This window comes from Diadema antillarum, unplaced genomic scaffold, assembly GCF_040938485.1.
Source record: "Diadema antillarum isolate AM-2024a unplaced genomic scaffold, OU_Dant_1.0 scf00000146, whole genome shotgun sequence".
NCBI classification, from domain to species: Eukaryota; Metazoa; Echinodermata; class Echinoidea; order Diadematoida; family Diadematidae; genus Diadema; species Diadema antillarum.
The window spans coordinates 1,035,405-1,058,959 of record NW_027271035.1 but is presented as its reverse complement, the minus strand read 5'-3'; the positions used below and the strand labels follow the sequence as shown (position 1 = coordinate 1,058,959).

Genomic DNA, 23,555 nt, shown 5'->3' with positions numbered 1-23,555 from the left:
TATGATAGCCAGGAAGAGCAAACATGCCGTTGCAATAAAATTGTGAGAGGTCCATGTCTCAGTAAGTCCGACAACATATTTTTTTTTTGTTTATGTTATTTAAGAGTAAATTCAACTGATCAAAATTTTTGAATATTTAAGTGAAAATCATCATTCGCATTTTGGTGGTCAATTTCCACTTCCAAATGTGCACGTATGCCTAAGAAATGTGTGGAATAATGCTGTAATAACAAGATATGCGATGGTTAACAACGAAAATGCGAAATAATAACCAAAAGGGTTCGCCAGAATCACAGTCTCAGAACTTATCCGTTCGGGGTCAGGCTAAACTCGAGCAGTTTGACGGGGGCAAAAGTTAATGAACATATTATTATAATGAAAGTTTGAAATTTACATCCTTACCTTATTTCTTAGAGTTTTGTTTCTAACTCGTCAAGAAAGACAACGCTATATTGTTCATTTCAAGGATTTATTCTTTTTTGACTGCTTGATTACAGAATAACAATGGAAGGCTTGCACTTTACCTATCGCCTTCCTTGAATGTTTCTTGTTTGTAATTCTATGTTAGCGCAAGGAGACACTTGTCAGTACATTATGTTATATGGTATTTTGTGCGTTTTCTTATTGTTTGCTTTTATTGAATGAAAATGAGAATTAGAATATGAGGTGATGATGTCATGATGATGTTAAAGGCGTTATTTGCCTTTTGCAGATGAACCCCCCCCCCCCCCCAGATTGAGTGTTTCAAAGTAGTTCTAAAATGTGAGTTATGGTTTAGTAGGAAAATTGTATCTCCTTGTATTTTAGGCTTTATTACCATTTTTTTATTTTGTGATACAACTCACCTACACATATTTACACAATGTGATATCTTGAACACTTTTAAATCACTGCTCTCAATGGCAAACAGTACCTCTAGTGAACATAAAAAGAAAGTTTGAAATTTGTGTCCTAACCTTATTTCTTAGAGTTTTGTTTCCAACTCTTCTACAACTCGTCAAGAAATACAATGCTACTGTTCATTTCAAGGCAATTATTTTTTTTTCAAGGCTGCATTCATCGCAGAATATTGTACAATGCAAGGCTTGCACTTTACCCCTCGTCTTCCTTGATCATCTTCTTGGCTGTATTTTCATGCTATAGGACAATGAAACATTTATCAACATCATGTTTGCTTTTATCGTTCATCAGAGTGATTTAGAACGAATTATGAGGTGATTATAATCATGATGTTAATCGATTCATGCGCAAACAGCTGTGGTAATTTTATATTTTGAAACAAAATCAAAAGAACAGATTATAACATCGGAGTCAAATAGCTGAAATGATAAAAGAGTTATGGTGAATTATTATTTAAGTTCGTTATTCCGAAGATTAGTGTTTTCCGAAGGTTCGTCATTTCGACGATTCCTTAATCCAAATATTCATAATTAAAAAAGTTTGTCGTTCCGAATGTGGAAAAACAAAGGTTCGTTATTCCAAAGGTTGGTTACAGAATAATTCGAAAACGAAATAAAATTCGTAATCCCGAAGGTTCGTTATCAAGATGCACCTTTTATTTATTCTCTGATTAACGAACCTCAACTTACAGGCGTTAAGGTCGTATGCTGAACGCCTGTTGTATGATACATAGCATACACTATATCATTTTTAAGCGTAGATTCATAAATTTTGGAGTGGTGATATCGTAATCCATCTTGAAGGACCGCATAACATATACTTTGAGCCGGAAAGGTGGAGGGGAGGAGACGAAGGCCTTGAAATTTTCAGCACGGAAGTGAACAAGATTGTTCTACATGTACTTATTATATGAAACATGAAAGACTCTGAATACGTATTTCATATATTGATTTAGAGATCAAACAGAAATGTGATGTATAATATACGAGTGGATAATGTGTGTTTATGGGACCAGGGAGGTCTCCCTGATGGGACCGACACCGAAGTTACTTTATATTGGATGTAGATGGCGCTATTGAATTTCTCATTGAACACAACATTGCGTTGATACTAACTTGTCACTCACTCACTTCGAGTGACGAGTTTTGGTCATCCCTCAACTTTATTGGAAATAATAATATACATATAGACTGCTTTTATGACATCAACGTCCTATTCTTCCTTGTTAAGATGACAAGATAGCTGTCGTGTAATATAACAGCCACACATCCACGCGCTAACTCGTACACCGGGCGCGATGTTACATAGAATACACCGCATCAACAGGCCAAAGAGATTCTCTATACTTTGCAATATGCATGCCTTTCTGGAAGTGTTACATAATGTACTAACATAATTTCACACGTAGTCAATGATTACAACGATTCCATCTACAGCTACCAAACACTTGGTACAAGGTTGACATAAGCATGAAAAAGAAAATACCATCGCACCATTTCCTCCTTTCCTTTTTGACTGTAGGCCTACTAGTACGTTTATTATACGGTGTGTTAAAAGTAAGCACTGTCTGTTGTTGATCATCAGTCTGTTTGGGCTCCATGCACCTGGAATGGCAAGCATTACTTATAAGGGTGATCGTCTGTTGTTGTTGGTTTGTTTTTTTATCCCTCTCGTATTATACTTTTGATAGTACAGTAATTGCTTGGACATTATGAGGGACAGTGTTGCCAGTGGTGACTGGTATTAAAGAGTTGAAATTCATATTTTGATACATTATAGGCATCTTCATACTCTTTCTGTTTTGCACACATGCATACAGCTATCATTGGAGTATGGAAACATACCGAGATCAAATCAAAGCAAATCAGAAATTCGTTTTGCCTGATTAATATGTGGATGTCCCCATCTTACCAGTCCTCTTTCGCGGGGTCATCTTCCCACGAGCTCGACACCCACGAATCATACGGCCCAAGTCAAACAGACACACATTTTTTTTCCTACATAATTATAGCTGGTCACTAAATAAAGCAAACCAGCTATACGCCAATGAGCTCGACACTAACAGGCAAATAAAATGTTATTCGACACTATATTCATAAGAAAAAGAGGTCTATAAGAACTCGACGCTATATGCGTACAGTAAGTCCCCGTATAGCGATGTAATGTTGAGCTCGTGGGCCTATTTTAGTTGGTACTTTATATAGCTTGTGGGATCGTGGACTCGTGGGTGTCGGGCTTGTTATTTCGCGTGGTGATTTGCACTGATCAGTCAGCGGAAGGTCACGGTGATGAATTCCCTCATGTTTTCTATCATATAGCCGGTATAGGGTGATTTTCGTAGGGGCCGAAGGTGGTATCAAAAGATTTTAGAGCCTATGGCCGAATAATGTTACCGGCTGGTTAGATTTCGTGACTTATTCTGATAGTGTCATTTTGAAGGTTCTGTACGCTCCATAATTATAACAGGGCCCTATTCTTTTCATTTTCGGATTAACGAACCTTCGGAATAACGCTACAAAATGAAAACAATATCAATGTTCAGGGATTGAGAATTCGTGTTTCACGAACATCGAAGTATAGGGATTCTGTGTGTTTCGGATTAAATCCGAATACAAATACAAATAAAACATTTACTAGGCTACAAATAATTTTTACTAAAAATGGATATGAGATACGACCTATGATATACAAAATCAATTAGCACTGTATACTGAAGAAATATTTTGAATGGCAATACAGTGCAGGCTGCAGTGACTTTCATAACTGCATGTACCGAAACTAATTACTAGTAGTTGTTGAAAAAGGAAGATTATACACCCCAATATTTTCCTCATCAAGCACGGGATGGGTGGGGGGGGGGGGGGGGGAGCGTTGACCCTTGACCCAATCATTGCACCACAAACGCCGCCTCCGCGTAGACACATGTCATATCAAGATACAATATTTCTCTTATGCCCTTTCACTACATAAAAAAAAAAATGAACAAACAAAATTGAAACGAAAAAAAAAAGATATTGTCTAGGTCTATATATACTCGGTTATGTATCCAGTGCATGTTATTCTATGTAGGCCTAATGTCATTCATGACTTTGTCTGAAAAGTGTATAATAAGATAAAACAAACATGATTTAAACACAAAAAGACTCGGGTAAAATAATAGGAAACATATAATATTTAGTACTTTCTCTTGGTAGCAGTGTACGGGATGTTAGACGTCCCCCGGGAAATTATGCTTGTTTATTAACAATAGTATATATGCGACCTATAGTCTTTTTGAGAAAGCTTGCTGAATTTTACAAAATGAGATCTAAAAATGACACTAAGTAAGGATGCATGTGTGACTCGAGGAGCTATCTTTTTCACACCAACAGGTATAAGTTATTATCAAATGATGGTGGTGACATATTTGCTCCTATTTTCTCCAAGGACTTATACGGCAATAGGGTTATGGTTGTGATAGAGCTTTAGGTTTACCGTTTAGTTTGATGTGGGGATTAGGATTAGGGCTTGGGTTATGTTTGTGGGTATGCTTGGCTTAGCGTACAGAGATTTCATTGGAGCAAATGTCGGTAACTTCATCCGTTGTTTTATAGAGTGATATTGAACCAACATCCATTCACTAAATATTACCAGTGGTACCTTGTTGAATCCATTATTCTTTCTTCTTCTTTTTTTTTTTTTGTCCTAAGTATATACACAGGCTCATATGAATAGGCCTATACAGAATGGATGATGATCTCAACACATCGACCATGATCAAGACCTTAGGTCAAATTGTTGCGCCTTGACCTCGGTCAGATCGGAACGTCTCTGACTTTTATTGTACGAAGAAGTCACATGGTCATGATCAGTGGTCTCAAAATCCAGACTCCCTTTTTAAAGGGGCTGCAACCTGTTAGTTTCCATTAGGCCTACGCCTCATCAGTGAAAGTTTTGTGGATCAAAAGGATATTTATTTTTTGTTTCGTAAGAGAAACAACAAACGAAAATAACACATGTATTATTGGGTATGGAATATATGCCAGATAGAAATATATACCGGTAGTTTTCTTTTTCTGTTGTGAACATCACTGGCCGTCGGCAATCACCACTGATCACTGATGTCTTATTATACAGTACTCTGTATAGGCCTACTTAGTAATCTTTTTTCAGCTTCCCTCTGTCGTCGCACTTAGAATGGAATTATATACAATGCTAGGAGGAGCCTACTACTAGCATTAAGTAGGCCTACTTTTTTGCTTTATAGTACGATACAGTACTGTTATAGTCACATAGTATTTGTACAACCCATATCTACTACTCAGTACTTGAGAAAGTTGAACACGAATAGTGGTAATTAATCGCCAGATGTTTTACGGACACCATAGATAAGTTGTGTTTCCATTCCCACCAGTGCAGTAGTGGACGCGCACAGCTGGCGTAGTTCTTATCCGCACACCCGTCGCCACGATATACTAGTACCCGCCGAGTACCTGCCCGTAGCCGCCAGCAAGCTGTACGTTTCGATACACATACTAGTGGGGTGGCTTAGTGACAAATATACTGATAATCGTGACACGCCGGACAAAAGTGTCATTTTTTCCTCAGACATTTGTATATATATGAGGATCAAAATTAGGGGGTGCTCCAAGAAATCCGCTAACAGAAAAAATGAGAAAATGCCCTTAATTTGTACATAACAATAATGTCTGAATTCAAAGACTATACACAGGGCATTCGCCAGGTTTCTGTACAATGCAATGCAATGTACATGGTTGCTAGTCTTAAAATTCAGACCCATAATTCGACATATTATGTGCATGTTACCAATAATACACCATTTTTACTGGTGTTCCTATGGTAGCAGGTGGTTAGTCTGTGTTGCAGACCTGAGGGAGGTGTGTTGGAATAGTCCAGTTTTCTTAAGCACCTTTTCATTAAATAATTTGATATAATTTCTGGTAAAGGATTTTTTTTTAGTACTGTCTACCTCCTGTAGAGAAATGGCAAAGAGTGACATGTGACTCTGGCTCAGATACTTTAAATCTTGGGCAATGACTTAGCCAGGTGTAGGACTATGTCACAGCTCATTTTTTTCTCCCAGAACTACTAGTTTACCAGTAGAAGAGCTGCATATTCCATTGAGAACTTAAGGTTTTGGGTATTACCCTACATATTTCCTAACAAACTTAACCTGTTTCCTCCAAGATTGTGTGAATTCCATAGGTTTAGCGCAGGGATTACCTGGTTCCCGTAAGCAATTTTTATAGTCCGCACTTCCCCTCTCTATATGTTTCTTATTTCTTATGGGGGTTATTCAAATGTTTAAAAAGGTTAAAAGTTTGTTTTCATAGATGAAGTTGAATTTAGACAATTTGAATATTCTTAAAAATATATTGATATTTGTAATTTCACTCATAAAGACTTAAAGCGGTTTGAATATTTTTGGTCTGATAGCTATGTATAGACATGTTATTAAATAGTAAAAGCAATGTTTGATTGGTTCACATTATCCAAAGAGGGTGGGATGTAGTTGGCTGGTGAACAAAGTCTATGGGGGAGTTTAAAAAGTTGATAGAAATAAAACAAAATCGGCATAGAGCAGAATCTAAATCACAATACAATATGACAAATTTCCCGACCCCAAAGGCGGTTGATTCTATGATGCTTTATGTCAAAATACATTCCACCCAAAATACATGTGATTGACAGGAGGAAAAAGTATAGTACATTAAAAACAATATAGTTCAACTGACCCCATTAGTCCAGCAGCATAATGAAATGATTGTTAAGTTTTATCGCCTTGTCAATTGAAGATGATGTTACATAATGACAATTATCAAAGTTAGCTAGATCTACTAGTATATCAAGAAACCAAAAAGAAGGGGTGGGGTGGGGAGAGAAGAATGAAGTAAGTTATTAGTATCTGTAGTTTTGGTTTTCAGTACAGCTGTATATTCATTTTAATTTCCTTAATTTCCGTTAGGTCATCATGGATTGGAGCATTTGTGTACTAGTAATCTGCCAGGAACAAACACAAGAAAAACTTAAAGGTCCTATATATACACTTTTGGGAGAGTGACTTGAAAAAAATGTTCAGGATATCACATTTTATGCATAATATGTGTAGGTCTGGGGCATTTCATGAAGCATTTTGTCTGACAAGTTGTCGGACAAATTTGCTCTCTGCCAATCAGATGCAAGGATTCCTGTAGTTTGTAACAGTTTGTCAGAAAAATATTTGACCAAACTGCTTCATGAAATGCCCCCCCCCCCCTGTTGTATCACAAGACATCCTACCATATACAGTTTTTGCAATCAAAGCAAACATATAAAGAGATATCAGTATTTTTCTCATTAAAGCATAAATGCGGACGGTTTAGTCTGGAAACATGTTATCATAGAAATATTGTTCACATTTTGTGTTATTGACAATACTTAACATTGATTATACAGATTCATTTTTACAGAGGTTCTTTCTATCCGTAACTCACACTTAAGAATAATTTTCAAGCACTAATTTTGGGGTTTTGCCTTTAATTATCCACAAAAAGGAGGACTCAATGCATAAAAGGTGTATGCTTTATTTTGGGAAAATGTTGAGGAGATCAGGAAAATTATATATATTGAATTAGATTTTGGACCTGAAGGAGCAGGTGAAGCATTTTTAAGAAACAATGCCTTGTGGCATCGTTCTTATCATCAAAAATTGATAATGACAAACTCAAATGAAAATTGGAGGGGGGAAGAAAAGACGAACATATTGACATGAGACAGCTTGGTAAAGATTAAACGCTAAAATAGACAATGCAGCCTCTTTTCTCAGTTCATACTTATCCAGAGTGTGTGCTTTCTTTCCAGTACCGGTATTATTATTTAGATAGGTTAGGGGAATCCCTTTGAATTGTGTGATACATCATTTTAAAGCTTACAGTCTGCTCTTTTGAGGACAAGTCCACCTTCATGCACACATGGATTCAGTGAATACAACAATATTAGTAGGACACATCACAGAAAGCTTGGAAAAATCGTACAATCCGTTCAAAAGTTATGATTTTTAAGGTATCTGCACAGTCGCGGCGGGATGAAAAGACTACCACAGTGCATGATGTCACATGCGCACATTCTAAGGAAAATAAAATGAGAATTTCACAAAACCATACTTTTTGAATAAAGTTCACATAGTTTCTTTGACTTGCTACTGACGTATGTCAAGGGTAATATTATTCCCCCTGCCTTCTGAAAGAGAAGTTGAGTATCCTTTTGTAAGCGAAAATAATTTATGTTGAATTGTCTTTATTCATTCTTTATATCATTGTACACATGTGACATTACAAGGTATAGTAGTCTTCTCATCCAGCCTCGACTGCATGAGCAGAAACTTCAAAAATTCATAACTTTAGAACGGATTGTCCAATTTTCCTCAAACTCTCACTGATGTGTTCTACTATTGTTGCTGCATTCACTCAACCCACATGCTATAAAGGTGACAAATCTTTGTCTGGCGACTTTTTTGTTGATCAATTATACCAACCCTGATGGAAATCTCTTCAAATTCATAAGTTCTGAAGTCTCCTTTAAGTTTAACCAAAATCTATATATGTAGTTGCCATGGCAACATACCACTTAACACTAATGAAAAGTATTTCAAACCTGTATACATCCCGTCGATCAGTTGTACCTATTCAAATGGAATCTCTTCCAAACTGGAAAATAGCCTCCTGTAACTAACTTCAATTAAAAACCCTAGTTTTGGGTTGCCATGGCAACGCACAAATCAACAATTATATTTGACCCCTGGTTTATACTCTTAGTACCTTCTATACAACATTCATATCAAATTTTGTGAAAATTGAATCTTCCTACCTGGAGAAATAAACAAAAACATGATTTTTAGAAAAAGTTCATTGACCTTTGACCTTTGACCTTTGGAAAATTCACTCCAAATTCAATCAAAATATTTTACTTGTTCTCAATATTCTTCCTGCCAAGTTTTATCCAGATTTGATATTCCTGACCTGAGAAATAGCCAAAAAACCTGTTTCACAAATAAAGGTCATTGACCTTTGACCTCTGACCTCCTTCCCAGCATCAATTTTCTTGGAGCACCCTATTTTTTGAGAAGGTACATCATGAAGTACCTTTGGTGAAAAAATCATGCTTTTGTCCGCCGTGTCACGATAATTTCACTAAGCCACCCCACTATACGAGATCGAGCTAGAGACGGACGTTTTATACACTGGCGTTATGGCAAAGGCGATTACTGTATATCAGGCACAGCTACTTCTGTGGGTGGGTCTCAAAAACTGCGCAGTTACTCCCCTACGCTACAGAGAAATGTAAAATCCCGTTATTCCACCACAGAGTAATATCTTTCTCTTCGCATCGCCAAGGACTTTCAGGACATTTCCTTGCACTGTATTTGCTTCCGCCGTCATTCTGTCATGTAACGTTAGATGCTCTACTAACGTAGCTGCAGCTGACATTACGGTGAGTTTTTACATCGTACGTGGGATAGGGTCTAGGGCGACAACTATTGTTTGTGTTGTGATTCATCGTGAATGTATGGTAGTTGCCCTTCTTTTATTCAGCCTTATAACAATAGTGCCACTGTTGTAGTTTCTCTCATGCACGGTTTTCCAAGTCTGTGATCTACAGAGCACCCGTCGGATCCAGTTTCTAGCTGTCAATCTTATCATCGTGATTACGATGATGTCTAACGTTAGATCTTCGACCAAAAATAATTTTCCTAGTTAGCTGAGCTGTGTAACGTTCGTTAGACTCTTTGCTGACGCCTTGGCTTCATACGTTCAACTCGTCATCACTTCTGCTAGTTAAACTGCAGAAGATTGTTCGTGGGGTTATTGGACAGGCAAGGCTGGCCTCTCCTACACTACAGTTTACAGTAAATTTTGACTGACGTGCAAGAAGAATTTTGTGAGTGATGGTAAGGTTTTCATTATGCCTTTCATTATTTCCATTCTCATCTAACCGAATCTGAAATGTATAATGACTGAACTGCTGAATAATAATGACTGTATGATTGTGGTAGAGCATATCAATAAAACCATAACACACTTCACACATCAACTGATCGAGTACAATCCAAATGTGTGTTAGGCCAAGCTAGGAAGCATTTGCATATGGCCACGGGTGTAACTAGAAGAATTCACACTTACTGTATAAAGTCAAACTTTGTGTCTGTCATATGTGCTTAAAAATGAAGTTCTATTGCCTGAAATATGAATGAATGACAAGCATGGCTTAATCAGGAACTTCTAAAGAAATCAGGAAATTTGCGCACTCACACACGCACATGGCATGCCCTGGATGGCTGCAAGCAGATCAAGTGCCAAGAGTGTTTAATACCTAGTTGTATTTTCCATTTGTTGGGAGTAAGAAATTAAGCTAACTTATATTTCCTTTGTCTGTTTGTATGCATTTTGGTTTATCTTCTCAGATTATGAATGAGGATTCACCTTGCATATAAGTCATCGTAGTCGGCAGCTTGTAGTGGCATTGATTTCATATTTCCATCGTGCGTGAAAAGGAAATATGTGAGGTGAGGTGGTAAAGTCTGCTCCTGTGTGGAAAGGTAGCTCCTTCTAACCAGATGGTCATCACAATTTGAGTGTAATCATGTTGGACTTTGACGAACTCGAGGCCGATGGTGGAGGTGGTGGTGGTGGTGGCGCAAACAATGATGTCATGATTCACCGAGCGGACAGTTTCTATGGCAACCATGCACTTCGCACCATGGATGATCTCAGACAAGTTGGAAAACTGTGTGACGTTGTGTTAGATGTTGAAGGTAAGCATTTGTCTCCTGCATATTGATAGACTGTTATAGCAGGGCTGCACACTAACTCATTTTTTTTTTCTACTGGTCCAACCTGTCTGTCGGACCAGTAGGAACCCATTTTATGCACTTTTTATTGGTCCATTCCTCAAGAAGTTCCTGGTCCAACAGTGATTTTTACTTGTCCTGGACAGTCGGACCAGCGTGTGTGCAGCGTTGGTTAAATTAGTAGACCTTGTTTTCCAACACTCACTGTAAATCATTCTCAACATACTGGTAATTTTTTTTTTTTTTAAAGGGGGATGGCATCATATGTCGCAAACATGTACCAGTAAGTCAAGTTGTGTCCCAACGTAACTGGGTCATTCTTCGCTAAGTGTATATTTCTGTGTCCCATCAATTTAAAGGTATTATGTACAAAAATGAAAGGTCATTTCATTACTTTCTGTTCTGTTTACGATGACTTACATTCATGTAATGAAGATAGCATACCAAAAAGAGGGATGAATTGTTTATCCTGACCTATTATTTTAATTATCCCGTATCCCTACCACTGAAAACCCCATGTCCCGCTGATACTACAAATACCGGTAAATATCCTTATATTGCATTTCAAGATGGAAGCATGTTCAAACATTTTAAATGCCTTTTCATTTCCATTTAGAACGTACTGTTAAATAATCAGCATTATACCAATATCAAATGATTTAAGAAAAAAAATGAAATAAATAATTCAAAATTGTGTGTCCCACCATTTTGCGTCATCTCCGTCACAAACATTTAGGGCGCCATTAACAAAAAATGTCGGGTACCCTAAGTATCGATTTTAGTGCTACATGACAGTTACATGCTGAAGTTGATGAACTCACCTGGTTTTCCCCCATTTTAATCAAGAAAGTTATAATTTTTTTGAAATTTGTGACAAAAGCCAGTTCGTACCTTTATTCAGTGTCATCTCCGAACGCTGGAGATTACATATCAAATCAAAATAATTCATAATTTTGGTGGCATGACGGGAGAGAAGATCATACCCTCTTCCAGTACACACGGTTCTAGAAGGCAGGTGAATGGATTAGGAAGATGGTATGAGGCCATTAATTGTTAAACCCGTCATCTCCGTCACAAAAAGTGACGGAGATGATGTTGATGGAATTTGCTTTTTAGTACAAAATAGCAATAAAGTGATATTGAAAATGCATGATGTCAATCATATTGGAAGTCTTTCAACCACTGCTATTTTCTTTTGCTCAGTTGCATTATATCTATCCTTAAATTTGTTTATGCCATATTAGATTACCAAATATCATCTCCATCACATATTCTCTGTCACGTGACATTTTTCATATATATTTACAATGTATTACTGCAGCACTAAAAATTGAAGTTATTCTAAATGAGGAAACACCACATAAAGATTGCGCCCGTATTAAATGAAGTCAACATTCATCGTGATTTTCCCACTTTATGAAAGATTTTCCATTCCCGAGACACTTTTTCTTTCAATAATTTGTAATGCCGAAAATATACACTTAGCGAAGAATGACCCAACTACGTTATGGTTTGGTAGAAGTTAATAGTAAGTCTTGTAAGGTACACATACATTGTAGCTCATATGTAACGTGTACCAGAAACCTCGAAACTCCTTCAGAATTAAAACAAAAAACAAAAAAAAAATATAAAGAGAGAGATTTGCATTTTGCCGTGGCTGGGAAGATTTGAGCGTGACTTTCTTTATTGCTGCCATTCATACATGAACAAAATTTGCGAACTACACCAAACCCAATCAGTTAAAGTCAGTATCACAAGTGTTCTGACATTGTGGTGATATAGATTCTGCTTACCAATGAGTTAGTGCTAGCTGTAAGGGCAGTGTGCCCATGAACAATGCCATACACATTAAGAAATGCACACTTTCCGTCTTTGCCCTCATAAATCCATCAAACATGAACACTGGCAGAGACTTAATATTTCCTCTTTATTAAAAGTTCCTCAATGGTTTCTGTCATGAAATATGAAAATGAAAGTTAAGTGAAACACCCCCCCCCAAAAAAAAAAAATAATAATAATAATAATAATATGCTCCCTGCACATTTTATAGAAATTTTAAGCAGTGAGTAATTCAACAATCTAATACAATGTAAGTCTATTATAAGTCTAAAGTGTATCATAGTGCCAGACTGGCTGTAAAGAATGGGGTGTATACTGGCCTAATGATGGAACCTAATTTGTACTCTGAATTTTGTCTTCCCAGCGTAGAAGGTGCATTTTGTACTAATTTCTTTTATTCTAATGCACATTTAAAGACACTGTAGTGTGTAAATGAGACTTTAAATGGTAGTCTTTGAATTTTCTGCCTCATCTCTCTGTGTCAAAACCATAATAGAAAATGCTTTTGTATGGAATCAGTAGACTGTGGAATTGTCAATTTTCCCTTTAAATTTTGGACACTGTGACAGAACAATGACGACAACAACAAAAGAAAAGTACTTTATTCTTTGGAAATGAGTACCGGTACCACATGGGTTGTCTCTGTAAGGTACAGTATGCCCAGATCTCTCAGAGGTACCCCCCCCCCCACCCCACCACTGCTGTCCGGTAGTGAAAGCTATCCCTTTCTAGAATAAACACTCTTTTAAAACTCCACCCCTTCACCTCTGCAGGGACCAAGATTCCCGCCCATCGAATTGTCCTGGCGTCCTTCTGCCGCTACTTTTATGCCATGTTCACTGGAGAGATGAAGGAGGCCACCCTTCCTGTGGTCACCATGAAAGAGGTCAACCCAAGGGCCATGGAGCAACTCATAGACTATGCATATTCAGGTAAGGTTTTCCTTTATACAGTGCACTCCCATTATAACGAACATGGTTAAAAACAAAATTCCTGTTACAATGAAGTAAAAATTCAAGCTGCAACATTATCTGCTGTATGCATTTTTATTGTTTATTTGTTCAGTTATAACAAAATTTCAATATAACGAAAGAAAACTGCCGCACCTGAGGACTTCGTTATGATGGGAGTCCACTGTACAAAGTAATTATATTCAAGCCAGCATCTTGATGAAATTTAATTCTGTCGACTCATTTTTGAACATATCCATGGTTTGGTGTGGTCTATACATTAGTTGTATTCATTAGGTCAAGGGAGCTGAAAGTGCAAAGTATGTGTATGTCATGCTCATACTTTGTTTGAAAGACAAGAGTCCTGTTGTATTCCAGACTGTTCTGCCTGTAAATTGTAAAATCAGCCATTGTCATGTACTGTTAGGCTACTTTTGTTGTTAAAGTCAGTATGAACATGAATGGATATTTAACTTTGCAAGATTCAGATGTAAGCAAGTACTACTGTTGTATAGAAGTGGTGCCATTTGTAGGGGAATAAGGTAAGCTTTAAATGCATTACTACCAACAAGTCAGGACAAATGGCACATCATAATCTTAGGGCTCCTTTGTCTTGCATGCCTTTAAAAAAAGCAAACAGACAACCATAAAGCAAATGAAACAATAAAGAAAAACAGTACAAACTGAGAAACCAGTCTGTTGCAGTTAAGTAGGCAAAGAAACATTACATATCACGTTTGCCAGCATTGAATTGTCAGATGAAGTGAACGCCAACTTCATGTCACACTTGAGTGATGATGTGATTATTGTTTGTATGGTGTTTTTTTGCAGGAGAGCTGATGATCCACATAGACACAGTACAGGCCTTACTGAACACGGCATCCATGTTGCAACTCTCAGATGTCCAGGCGTCGTGTTCGGAGTTCTTGAAGAAGCAACTCCATCCAGCAAACTGCCTAGGTACTGTATTTATGCCAGCTGAGTGATTGTTGTATGTTGAGTTCTTATTCATTTTATCTCTGAATTTCTCATATTACTGTAATTAACCTTCAGCTGTTTGACTTAGAGACAGCACGTATCAAGGAGCTCATAGAGACCACATACTGCATTGATTCTTTGTGATACATTTGTACAAGTTACATGGTTTTATGTCGTGCACTGTGAAATATGTGAAGTGGAACTGAATGATTTGGATAAGATCATACTGGAGTGACACTTTCATGGCTGGTAGATGAGTAGATTCAAGGGTTGATTAATTTGATTTGATATTAGCTTTTCATGAAAGAAACTGGTTGACAATCCAAGCACAATCAATTTACATATGATATATTATCAGAAGTCCAAATAGTTGTGGTAATTATAGTTCTGGTGATTATAATTTGTGTGATTTCCTGAAAATGTATTATACCACAAGTGTGTCTTTCATTCTTCAACCATAAATGCGGCATTCATTTACAAGTACTGCTGGAATAATATTGATGATGTTCGGATTACTAATCAGATCAGTAGTTGTGTTCAGGATACCGGCAGGTCATCATAAATGTATTGAGGAAATTGAGGAAATAGAGAGTGAATATCAACGATTGTGTTGTTGCACAGGTATCCGAAATTTTGCTGATGCACACACATGCACTGACCTGAAGTTGGTGTCTGGACGGTATGCCGAGACACATTTTGATGAGGTGGCACACGAAGAAGAGTTTCTCCAGTTAACAAAGTCCCAGTTAGCAGACCTACTGCGATGTGAGGACCTTAATGTCCAAAGCGAAGAGGAAGTCTACAATGCAATAATCAGGTAAGAAAATTGGAAACATTTGTAGACGTAATTTCAGTTAATTTGTCCCCAAACTCTTGCAAGAGATTTACGAGATGGTGGGGCACATCATGGATATTTCTGTCCTGTTTAAACCTGAGAGATGTACAGTGAAAGTAGGAGAGGGAAGATATAGACTAACAATTACTCTGAAATACTGTTTGCATGAACTGAACTGACCTGTCAGGAAATCTGCCATAAATGTGATGTGCCCACTTGGGCACATGTTTGTTGAGTGCATGGTATATATCGCAGTGGAATATATATCGTGCATTCATATACATGCGCACACATGGAACACAGCAGTAATGGTGGATTTTGCTGAATGTATGATATGGTGGTGTAATATGTATCATGCATTTACATGTACGCATGTGCACATGGGACACCAAAATAATGGCGGATTTTGCCACCAGGTCGGATCGGTCCCTACTGTAAATTTTAAAAAAAAAGTATTCTTGAGGTTTCCAAAGTTGACACACTTTTACTTCCAGACTGAAATTTATGGTACCAGTATAAAAAATGATGTTTTGTTTTTCTCTTTTTTTTCTCCCCTTTTTCTTATGTCCCGGTGTGATGAACACCTAGATGGGTGTATCATGACAAAGCCAATCGCAGGGCAGACATCGCCGAGCTCCTGCAGGAAACGCGGATGCCGCTGCTGTCTCCCCGCTTCCTGGTCGACATCGTGGAGGCCGAGGAACTCATCAAGCAGGACATGAAATGCCGAGACCTCCTGGATGAGGCCAAGAACTACCACATGCTCCCAGAGAGGCGGACCGGCATGAGGCCGACACAGATCACACCGAGGAAGTCTACAGTCGGTGAGTTGCTGACTGTCTCAGCATTGCTTGTGGCGGGTCAACTGTGTATATCCTGAGTGTGTGAGAGTTTGTTCAGATTATTGTAAAAGAGTAGTGTTTTGCAGATTGCATGAAATGAATGTGGGGCCTGATCTCAGAATTTCATAGAATTAAAGTTTTTATTTCTAACGGAAAAGTATGTCCAGGTATTGTGTGAGGATTTTATCATAAAGCATGTGATGTCTTGCATCTTAGGCAGGCAGTGCTAACTGATGTAATGGTATGTTCATCCTCGTTTTGGCAGGTTCCATTTACTGTGTTGGAGGGATGGACTGCACAGGCCACTCCCTCAGCCATGTGGAAAGACTCAATCTGGGCAATGGGAGGGTGACCATTGAAGCCAGCATGAACACCCCCCGCAGCGGAGTGGGAGTTGCTGCCCTGGATGGGAAACTCTATGCAATAGGTAGGAGGTAGGGGGTGACAAGATGATAAGGCAAAGCCCCTGTGATGTCTGGTCCACTTCTATCTGAATTCATAGATGACTGTTGGTCCTACGAATGACCCTATCCGATGTTCTTTACCCTTGTCAGGATGACACTGAACACAACTATCAAAATGTTGAATGAGACAGTTCTTTGTAGGATTGATACCAACACCAAAAAGACTTAAATCACAAATCAGCAGAGCTAGAGCCTGTCACATGGAAAGATGTTGAGAATGTGTGATGAGGCAAACTTTCCATTTGATCACTGCCACACACAGAGTGTTTCTGTATTGTGTGTGTGTGTGTGAGTGGTTTGTTATCAGTTAGTTTCAACTGAATTCTGTCATATTTGAGATCAACGAAGTCATCGTTAAAGGAGCCAAGAGACTATTTACAGGCTCTGAAGGTGCTGTTTGATTCACATGGTTTGATTCTCAAAGAAGTGAAGACCACCAGAATGTACTATCGACATGGAGAGTCAGAAAATTTTTAAAATAGAAAATTTATGCCTGTGTAATAAAGCATATTTTCTATGTACAGTGTTTTCATCATGTCATGTATTTCATTTTTACTGTGCACAAGTTTTCTTACCCACTACTCAAGAGATTTTGATGTTTATACCTCCACCTTTTATCCAATGCATGAAAAAGACAGTGTTGATAAAAGGGATTTTTGTCTGATGTCACAGAAATTGTGAATTACTTTGTTTAGACTAACTTGAGGATGTAATGTGTAATTCGTGTGCTGCATGCTTTAACATCATCTTTACTTATGTATAGTCAACAAAATGTTCACTCTTTGATTAAAAATACTTTATATTTGTGTGTGTGTGTGTGTGTGTGTGTGTGTGTAATTAGGTGGCTATGATGGCGGCACATACTTGAGTACTGTTGAGATGTTTGACCCCTCGACCCGAATGTGGCACAGAGTTGGCTCCATGCAGCAGGTCCGCCGTTACCACTCCGTGGCTATCCTCGATAGACAGCTGTTTGCAATCGGCGGCTATGATGGTGTATCAGTACTCGACACAGTAGAGGCCTATGACCCCCGCACAAACCGCTGGAGTAAGTAGTCTATACATTCTCTTATTCAGCAAAATGATTCTTGTCTGCATTTACAGAGGGATGTATTCATGAATCTTAAGGATGAAGTGATCACTGTTTAAACACAGATGAAATGACAAGGTGTTTATACACCTTCTTCTTCAAAATACTCCTCAGTGTTCCATCTGGAACCAAACAGGGAGGAAACTGACACTGTCTTTGTAATTTTCTGCTGTTGAAATTACATTGTGCTCCATTATGTTAAATTTATAGAATGATAATGTATGCTCTCTCTTGCAGTCAGGTAGCTTTTATCATCCGTATGCTGTAGCAGAAGTTATTAGTCACACGATAATTACACACCATATAACTTGCCTACCATAGAAGGACAGAACAGACTTGCCCCATTTTTACCAATCTTACATTCACTTTAAATCAGCCATGGTACTTGAATGAAGAGGAGGGTTGCTACATACACCATTAGTTCTGGGGAATGTATCTTCATTGATTGTTTAACATTGTCTCGGCCATATGTCATGGTGCACAGTCAGTCAGTGATTTGACTAAGACGCGTAGCATAAAACACTGCCCTTTCCTGTCTCTTGGCAGAGTGCAGCTCAAATTTATCCCTCAATTGTGGACGAGACGGGCGGTGAGTTAGCTCAGTCGGTACACGGTGTAGCACGTTTGCCCAATGATCATAAGGACCCCAGTTCAATTCCCGAGTCCCTCTGATCAATGTTGTGCATAATCATACCATCCCCTCTAGTAAGAGGCAAGACACTCTGTCCCTCGGATAGGACATAACATGGAGGTCCTGTGTGTGAGAGAGTCACAACTCATGCACATGAAAGATCCCGCTTCATTTATTCATTGCAAAGAGCAGGGTGTTTAACCCGGTGAAGTGGTCCCGCCTTACATCCACCTGGACCCCATGGAAGATCAGCTATTGCAGCTGAATGTGGGCTATCCAGCCATCTTCTCAGATGGAAAAGAAAAAACAAACAAACAAAAAACAAACAAAAGACAGCTGCATTCATCTTTTCATGTTTGCTACAACAACTGTGTATTTTCAGGAAGGATAGCCAGTATGGACGGCAACCGTCGCCACGCTGGGGTCGCTGCGGTCCATGATTGCTTGTATGCAGTCGGGGGAAGTGACGGTTCCATCTATCTCAAGAGCTGCGAGAAGTATGACCAGAGGATGAACAGGGTAAGGGAACGAGAAGGTGTTATAAAGTATAAATGTATAAGGGCTCGACATTAACCTCTTTCTTTGGTGGCCCATTCAGGCCACTTTAAAATCTGAAATTTGGGAAGCACAAAAAAAAAATAAAGAAATGTAATGACCCAAGATAAAAGGAAACGTAACATTCCACTTTGAATGTCGGTTGCCCATTCAGGCCATCAAAAGATAAATGTTTGGGAAGTTTGTGGACCAAACATCAATTTTTAGTGGCTCCATGCCATGAAACCACTGCTAATGTCGAATCTGCATTTACCATTTGTTGGTATATACCTCTCCTCCATAGATTATAAAGATTCTGTAAGTTTTGTTTTTGTCTATCATTAACTTTATAGAAATGCATGTTTTGGCTTGCTTATGATAGATGGTCAATCCAAACTGAAGACTGCTGCATGTAAGATAGTCTAGGGGATTAATGTTTTTCCATTTGATTTCTACACAACCAAATAAATTTGGTTTACCATAGCTTTCCCCTATCTTTTTAACAATGAGGCAGAGAATTTAGCGTAGGATTTAGTTACTTTTGATGCATTAATATCAATGCTAAGATTCGTATCAGTTGACATCAATGCAACAATTTTCATCAGTTATCAATGTGCTGCTGCAATTCAAATATCTGATGAAGAATTAACCATTCCATTGCTGTACCATTAGAACATGTGTCAATGGATTGCTGAAGAACCAACCAGGTAGTTGCTACTCATAATCTTGTGAGTACTATATCATCCCCTGAAGCTACTAAAACAGCACCTGTTGGCAGTACACGACTGTGTAGGTGGCTCTCAGGCCCACTATCTCAAAAAGCAGCAGATGCTGTACACTTTTGGGTTGCCTATGGTAGTAATAGAACTAAACTTAGTGAAGAGTCTTCTTCCATATTACTTTCAATATTTCTATTGCTAAATATCATTTGTTCTCTCTCTAATGATTTGTGATTACAGTGGCTTCCAGCTGCCAGCATGAACTCCAAGAGGGGTGGTGTCGGTGTAGGATCAGTAGGGGGCAGGCTTTACGCCTCTGGAGGCTACAACGGCCAATCAAATCTGAACACTGTAGAGAGGTACTACCCAGATGCAGACAGGTAAAGATTACATCAGGTGTTATTCGAAGTCAGCTGTGAGCTCTGTAAAATAAATTGTATTGCGTATTACAGCATTCAGTATGCAGTAAACATTAACAGCCACAAAGAGTATAAACACTTTGCATTACAAGAATAAAAAGGATAAAAATAATACAGCAAGACTTCTCACTTTGCAAAAGATTTGATAATGTCTCTGTCTTACATTGTAGTTTATGAAACATGTGTCTTCTTAGATTTTTCTTTCTGCTTGCATGAATGATAGTAGATAGTTGAAATCTATATTTTCAATATCCATTTTTCTTGTGCTCAAGGTAGAATTTAGTAGCAAGTATTGACCTGCACACAGACACTGACCCTTTCAATCAATCCAAAGTAATAAGCACCTAAGCTGCAGCTAAGAACATCAAGTAAAGAATAAGATAGATATTCATATAAACCTAAATTTTATGAGGGTATTAAAGATAATAAAAAGTTTTGGTACCTCAAAATTTTCCTTGAATTTCCTTGTCTTAGTTTGTGTTTCAGGTTAAAGTACCTTTCATATAACTAACACTGTGAGACTTACTCGCCCCAAAGTGCTCTCATGTCTTAGTAATCATGCAATTAACTGCGACCAGCAGCCCCATACGCATAGCGACCAGCAGTCCCATACGCATAGTGTAATCGGGCTTCGCATTGTAGCATTCAGGATCATGACAGATTTAGTATCGCAGGATAAATGTCAACTTAAAATTCCAAAAATTCTTCAATTTGAAGACTTACCAATTAAGGTGAAGTATTGAAAACAGGCTTCGGGCAACGTTTGGTTCTGCCTATAGTCCCTTTCTGTTCGAATTGATGACTGAATGTGACTCGGTCGAGAGGACCTTGGGAGAGCTACATACACTGAATACTACAGCCAGTGCATGCGAACACATCACATGCGCACAAATTTCAAATCCATCAACGGATAACATGTTTGTGTGCGCATGCGCTGGCCGTAGTAGTCAGTGTATGTAGCTCTCCCAAGGTCCTCCCGACCGAGTCACATTCAGTCATCAATTCGAAAAGAAAGGGACTATTGGCAGAACCAAACGTTGTTCGAAGCCTGTTTTCAATACTTCAAATTAATTGGTAAGTCTTCAAATCGAAGAAATTTTTGGATTTTAAGTTGACATTTACCCGCGATACTAATTCTGTCATGATCCTGAATGCTACAATGCGAAGCCCCATTACGCTATGCGTATGGGGCTGCTGGTCGCAGTTAGCTATGCGTACAATGGGCTGCACGCTGCTGGTCGCAGTCAGTGGTTTTGTACAATATTTATCGACGCCGTACGGTGACGGCTCTGGTACGAAACCATTATTGCATGATTACTAAGACATGAGAGCACTTTTGGGCGAGTAATTCTCACAGACAACATACTTTAACGTGAAACACAAACCAAGACAAGGAAATTCAGAGAAACTTTTGAGGTACCAAAACTTTTTATTATCTTTAAAGACAATTGTGATTATATACCACCTTCATATCCACACTGCATTTAGGGGCATTGTGTTTTAATTTATTTAAGAAACGTTGGTAAAATGTTCTATCCTTTATAGGTAAAGTGCCCATAAAGGTTTTATGAGATGTCATTTCCATTGTGATAAGAGTGAACCATGCCTGCTACTGCTGTTTTTTTTTTTAGCTCACCTGAGCCTTAAGTAAGCTATTGCGATCGCTCTTCGTCCGGCGTCCGGCGTGCGTAAACTTTTTATATTTTCATCTTTTTCTTGAGAACCCCAAGATCGATTTTTACCAAACTTGGCAGGTAGCTTCCCTAGGGGGAATAGGATCTCAATTTGTTCAAATGGGCACCATGCGCCACCTGGGGGCCCCCCAGAGGGGCCCAACCCCCCCCCCCCAAAAAAAAAAAAAGTAATAATAATAATAAAATAAAATAAAAATTAAGGATTCTTTAAAAATCTTCTTCTCTAGAACCAGAAGTGATAGAGCTAAGTTAATACTTTGAGTTGGTACATTGATGATTGTAGTTTCAAGTTTGTTCATGGCAGAATCAGGGGTGCCCCCCTTGGGACCCAGGGGAAGGGGGTGGGGGTGGAGAAGGGTCCTAATGGGGCCCAAATTGTACACTTTCATCTTTTTCTTAAAAATGCCATGATGAATCATTCCTAGGGGGAAAGAATCTCATTCCCATCATATGGGCACCATGCCCCACCTAGAGGGCCCCAGGGGGGCCTAGATTGGGGCCAAATTGTAAATTTTCATCTTTTTCTTGAGAACCCCATGATGAATTTCCACCAAACTTGGCAGGTAGCATTCCTAGGGGGATAGAATCTCAATTCCATCAAATGGGCACCATGCCCCATCTGGGGGTCCCACAGGGGGGCCCAACTCATCCCCCATTCCCCATGGGGGTAGTTCTCAAAGCTATCCCCATGACAAGTTTCCAATGTTCTCAGGTAAGAGTCTACTAGAATGCATGGAAGGTGAACTTGCGATACTCAGGTGAGCGCGAGACCCCCGGGTCTCTTGTTTTCTGTAATATCGCATATTTAAATACCAATGTGATGGTACTAGGTATTAGTCACTTGAAAGGGTGCACTGAACATCCCAAATTATGAAAGAAATGATTTGCAGTACAAGCAAGACTCACAATTCACAATCAAATTAATGTAACCCATTTGATTGACCAGAGGCTGACACCCTAATGATGAAGTAAATTGATCATTTCTGCTCTATACCTCCTCCCAGATGGGCATTCCTGGCCCCCATGTCGGAATGTCGGAGTGGCCACGGAGTTGCAGTCATGGGGTCCACCATGTACGCCCTGGGGGACACGATGGGGTGCACTACCTGAACACCGTTGAGTCCTTTGAGTCCCACTCGGGGGAGTGGCACAGTCTGGGACCCATGGGAACCAGCGGGCCGTGGCAGGAATAGCAATCCTCAACAACGTCCCCTGCTCCACTCTGTGAGAATTCGTGTCAGCCCTTCATCCTCTGTGTGTGAGAGTTTTGGTTATGTCCTGAGAATGTGTGTCATCTGCTGGGGTGTGAATTGATTCTAGTGACTTTGTTTTTATTGTGCCTGTGTGTCCCAAGGAAGAAAAATGAGGGCATTATCCTTTGGGGTACTTATTGTGTGCTGCCCTTCCTGAAAAGGAAATATGGAAAATTATTTCTGAAATATTGTTGAACATCTGTCTCATCTCTCTCTCCCTTCACAGCCTTAACTCTTTATGTGCCACGTTCGCACACCCAACTCAGTCGACAGCATGCCAAGTTTATATGTTCTGCTCAAACGCACAGACCCGCCCAAACCGATAGATAAATCTCCAAAATGCCACAGTGCAATGAAAGCGTTTCTCGCATTTCTATTCCTATCACATGTAGCTTGCATTTATGTGGTGGTTGACTATAAAGCGGTGTTCCCTCCTGGAATTGCGAGTAAATTCCAAGTTCCTGTCACTGCTTTGTGTGCAAAAGTCATACCTCTACTATAATGTAGCTACTGGTCATTTGAAAGAAAGAAAAAAACAGCTCATAGATTTATCACACAATTTACATCGAAGCAAAGCTTTA

General features: G+C 38.9%; 1 protein-coding gene across 1 annotated transcript; it reads left to right on the top strand.

Annotated features, from left to right (window-relative positions):
- The first annotated feature begins 9,349 nt into the window (after window positions 1-9,349).
- Window positions 9,350-22,831, top strand: LOC139721622 (kelch-like protein 5). Its single transcript, XM_071632953.1, has 11 exons — window positions 9,350-9,826; window positions 10,340-10,690; window positions 13,339-13,497; window positions 14,347-14,475; window positions 15,115-15,310; window positions 15,917-16,152; window positions 16,436-16,597; window positions 17,476-17,682; window positions 18,738-18,874; window positions 19,849-19,988; window positions 22,726-22,831. Exons 2-11 carry the CDS (start codon window positions 10,519-10,521, stop codon window positions 22,829-22,831), a joined length of 1,644 nt encoding a protein of 547 aa, XP_071489054.1. The 5' UTR covers window positions 9,350-9,826; window positions 10,340-10,518.
- Window positions 22,832-23,555: the final 724 nt, after the last annotated feature.

Excerpts from the sequence above, each read along its gene's own strand:
- LOC139721622 (XM_071632953.1), top strand. The coding sequence starts at position 10,519 with ATGTTGGACTTTGACGAACTCGAGGCCGATGGTGGAGGTGGTGGTGGT. Across the intron at positions 14,476-15,114 it reads CCATCCAGCAAACTGCCTAG|GTATCCGAAATTTTGCTGAT; the intron begins GTACTGTATTTA and ends GTTGTTGCACAG. Across the intron at positions 16,598-17,475 it reads TGGGAAACTCTATGCAATAG|GTGGCTATGATGGCGGCACA; the intron begins GTAGGAGGTAGG and ends GTGTGTAATTAG.